At 43.7% G+C, this 4,303-nt stretch overlaps 1 protein-coding gene across 1 annotated transcript; it reads left to right on the top strand.

Moving 5' to 3' along the window:
* The first annotated feature begins 305 nt into the window (after positions 1–305).
* LOC119306031 lies at positions 306–3,547 on the top strand. The gene is made up of 6 exons (XM_037582383.1): positions 306–517; positions 828–1,016; positions 1,110–1,259; positions 1,345–1,482; positions 2,029–3,072; positions 3,162–3,547. Exons 2-6 carry the CDS (start codon positions 895–897, stop codon positions 3,277–3,279), a joined length of 1,572 nt encoding a protein of 523 aa, XP_037438280.1. The 5' UTR covers positions 306–517; positions 828–894; the 3' UTR covers positions 3,280–3,547.
* The last annotated feature ends 756 nt before the right edge of the window (positions 3,548–4,303 follow it).

Below are 4,303 nucleotides of genomic sequence, written 5' to 3'. Positions count from 1 at the left end.
TGTCACACCTACAGGCCCACGCCCGTCCTCCCCCAGCCCCGAAATCGGGAAGCCGACTCGGCACACTAAACCCTAGCCAGCCGCTTCCGCCCCCGGCCTCGCCCCGCCCCTGCCCCCGCCTGCCGGAGGCATGCGCCGCCGCAGGAAGCCGCGTGTTGCAGCCTCTCCACCCCATCCCGACCAGCATCTCCACCCCCCTCCCGACCAGCATCTCCACCCCCCTCCCGACGGCGGCGTCATGAATCCCGTGGCCGCGCCGCCCGTGGCCGCGCCGCCGGCAGCGGCGGTGGCAGATGAGTGGGACAAGACGGACACTATGAAGGTGCTCATTAATCGTGTCAAATCCCTGAAGAAGAAGCTGAACCCGATTCAGGCGGATAGAGACGCTGGCAAGCCTATTAGTTCTGACCGTCAGTCAAAAGAAGCAACGATCCATTCCGTACTCGAACAGCTCGAGCCTCTGGTCCCTCGGCTCAAGGAGGCGTTTCAGAAGGACGTCGACTCTGCAATTCATAAGGTCTACTACATTCAACACTCATTTCCTTGAAATCTGGGTTATAGAATTGTTTGCCTCTTTACTCTTGTTACACGAGCACGCTGTAAATCCCAAAGTGTGAAGGATTTTGTTATGGGTGTCTCATGTTTTAAATGTGATTTATTGCTAGTGTGAGTTATATTCTGATTGGTCAAATATAATATAATAGTGTTGCAATGGGTGCTTCATGGAATTGCTGAACACTCCATTTTCCTATTTCTGAATAGATGATTATACTTAGAATGTGTCGGCTAAATATTCATGCATTGTGTCGTTTATTTACTGTTTTCAGAAAAGCAGCGACATCAGAGCCACGCGTCTGGAGAAAACAAGGGTTTTGCTACAGAAACAAGTTGAAGATGAATTGCAGTTACCCAGCACTAGCAGTTCGTCTGGGACACCTCTCAGATCATGGCTTGGTGTTTCGTCTTCCATTAATGATGATGAGCTGTGCACAAACTTTCTGCGTTTTTTTTGGCCGGTACGAATGTTTTATCCACCCTCCACTCACAGCCTCTCTCGCTCTCTCTCTCTCTCTCTCTCTCTCTGTTATAACCCAATGAATTTTTATCAGATTCATTAATGAAGATGACATGGAGGAGTTCTACATTGAGGAATCAATTTCACTGGCCAACCGCCAGTCTAAGTTGTTATATGTGCACTACCATCACATGGAGAGTTACAACCGGGATATGGCTATGAACATCTGTGCCAATCAGAAACGGTGCGCCACTATACTTTATAATTATAGTAGCCCCTTCTTTACATCTGGAAAAAGTATATATTGTCTAACCAAATCTGTCCTGCAGGTTGAAGGCAAGGTTGGAAGCTATAGCCCGTAAATTTGTGATGACGACTTTGAAAGGAATGCTGCCTAGGGAGGCTTATACCGCTATTGTTAATATCATGCAGAATCTGCAGTTCAAGTTCGTTGGGATGCCGAATAGGTATGTATGTGTGAAGGAAGATACCCACCCTGTATTATTGTTTTGTAGTTCCGATTCTACTTTGTGCAAAGACTAAACTTAAGTAGATAACTGATATGTGGAACTTGCTAAAGCATCCCCCTGGCCCCCTTGAATCACACCTTCCATTCTCCATCCCACACCATCCGTCTTTAAATATGTCATTATTTATGTTTGACTGCATCCATCAGTAGACTCTTTTCTTTTAGTTTGTTTTCCTTTTTGTTCCCATGTGATGCTTAAATAATGGAATAGGGAATATTTGTTGGTATGAACTCTAAACATGCAATTGTCTTTTGATAACTTCCATGATGAAATTTTAGCTACTCAGTTGGCTGATTAGCTTGCCCCGAGAACCTGAATACACCCAAATATAGGATTTCTAGGAAGAGATTAGTTCTCTTGGATTATTTTGAAGGAAAAGCTCCCTCTTAGATGGTTTCATTAGCATGATGAGTACTTGATATGATTTTAAATTCCTGTAAGATCCAACTATTTGTGAGTCTTAATTTCAGTTTACCTTCACAGGCATGAAAAGCTGGCTGATTTTCTTACCCGGACAATAGTGTGCTGGTATGCATATGAAAAAATGAGGTTCCTTAGCCCAAATGCTGATGGATTTTCGATGGTTCATGGCATTTTGGCAGACATCATACATAATCACAAGCAAGGGCGTTCATGGAATGGCCACTTTGCAAGTACTGACATTGAAGTTTACAATGGCAAATTTTTCAAGATCACTAAAACTGCCATCTACCGCTTTGTGCCATCCCCTAACATCTCAATAGAGGTTGCTGGTTGGTTGCGAAATGACTTTCGTGCCTGTGAGTTCTTACTTGACAAGTTCAACCAGAATGGCCGCCTACCTGTATTTTTTGTCCAGCTTAGAAGAGCTTTGATGAACACAACAGATAAGACATTCCTTCAAGCCTTTGCCTCAGATCTGTATGATAAGTTTCTGCACCATGCAGCAATTAAGCAGCCTCTGGTGCGTGCCGTATTTCTATGTGGTGTTCAGCAAGCGTGCAGGGCGCACGACATCTATGACCCTGACGCAAGGTACAAGCAGGTCCTCAAAAGGTTAGCAATCCCTGGTTTCAGCCTGGCAGATGCGATAGCCAACTCTGGGATAGATATTCTCTTAGAGGTTCTTGATTACCAGAAGCGGCAGGCATCCAGAAATGCTGATAAAGATGGAGAGCGTCAGGTCAGAATACCTCGCCCAGATGGCACGTTTTGGATTTGGGAGAACAAAGCTGCCTTCAGGCGCTACCTGCTGATGGATACTGTGAATGTTACTGCAGATGACTTGCTATCCTATATTGACACCGAGAGGCATCTAATTGTCCACGGCCCAGACTATTCAAAGGAGGATAAAGACTACAAAAACGCGGCAGAGAATGATGGGGTTCGGTATTGGAGGGTGGAGGGTAACCAGTGGGACAGCAATAGGCCGAGAAAACAGAAGCTGGACACATTCGAGGTCATGGAGCTTATGGTTGCGTCTCTTTCAGAGGAGATCATGCCTCTGATGATCTCTGAGCTGCTTGATCAGTCTGCTATGACTGGAAAGTAGGTACCGGTGTACTTCTGTTTGTACCTTATTGAAATCAATTTATGCTTTGTTGTACTAACTACGTTTGATGGTTGATGCTTTACAGGCTGAAGGCTGTCTGGGAATTGTACAAGAACAGTGGGTTTGAGCTCTCGAATATGGATGTGCAAAATATGCTGGCGATGGTTGGCCTCAGTAGGGAAGCAGAGGAAGATGACCATTGATCGGTTGCTGCTGCATGAACTTCCAAGTTGGTTGCACAGTTGGATGATCGACATTCTGAATGAACCCGTCTTTCACAGCAGTCCACGAAATGACATTTTGAGGTCCAGTGAAAGCATTGGATCATGTAGCCACCTTAGTGCCTGTAGGAATTTATGTTAATTAACTGGTGAAACAAGCTGTTGTCTCTTGCCTGGCTGATGTTGCTGTCTCTATAGAGGTTTTGGCTGTTCTTTTGTTGGGCTGACAGTGGCCACCTTATACTCTTGCTGTAGGCAGTAATGATTGTGATAATATTGCTATCTGTTTGAACTGTTTTTGATGTGAACCCTTGGGGTCGTTTTTTAACTATTCTTGTGTTGCTAGTTGTATGCCCTAGTCGTTTGCATCCTGTATTCTAATCTAGCAGGGCTTCAAGTACACATGCATGACACCATGTCTTTGTTATCCTTAGTGAGATGTTCTTAACTGAGCGTGCATCTGATCCTAAAACAATGCAACTGTTGTTTTTTATTAATCTAAGACATTTTTGTTGAACTTCAGGTACTACATATGATGATCACTCTTGAGTTGTGACTTATTCTCCTTCCAACAGTTCATATTGTTTATTTTGTCTCGCAGTGTAATAGTATTTTGTTGATCTTAATTTAACTTGTCATTTACCAACGAAATACATTTCCATTGCATTTATTGGAGTGATTGACCTTGGTGGTTAACTTAGAACTGTTTGTACTCCCTCCGTTTCTAAATAACGTTTTTTTTAGAGATTTCAACATGGGCTATATATGGATGTATAGACATATTTTTTAGGGTAGATTCATTCATTTTGCTTTGTATGTAGTCCCTATTGGAATCTCTAAACGGACTTGTATTTAGGAATTGAGGGAGTATGACTTTATGCTTTGTGTGACCATTTATTGGCTGTGAATTTTCTTAGTTGGTATTTGTGGCTTAAAGGAAAGAGCGTGTGTTTGATAAGGGCAATGTGCATCCGGAGGAAAAGAATTAAGACATGAATTCGGAAAG

Source organism: Triticum dicoccoides, chromosome 5B (assembly GCF_002162155.2).
Source record: "Triticum dicoccoides isolate Atlit2015 ecotype Zavitan chromosome 5B, WEW_v2.0, whole genome shotgun sequence".
NCBI classification, from domain to species: Eukaryota; Viridiplantae; Streptophyta; class Magnoliopsida; order Poales; family Poaceae; genus Triticum; species Triticum dicoccoides.
The sequence above is the reverse complement of the archived record's forward strand: the minus strand, read 5'-3'. Positions and strand labels throughout refer to the sequence as shown.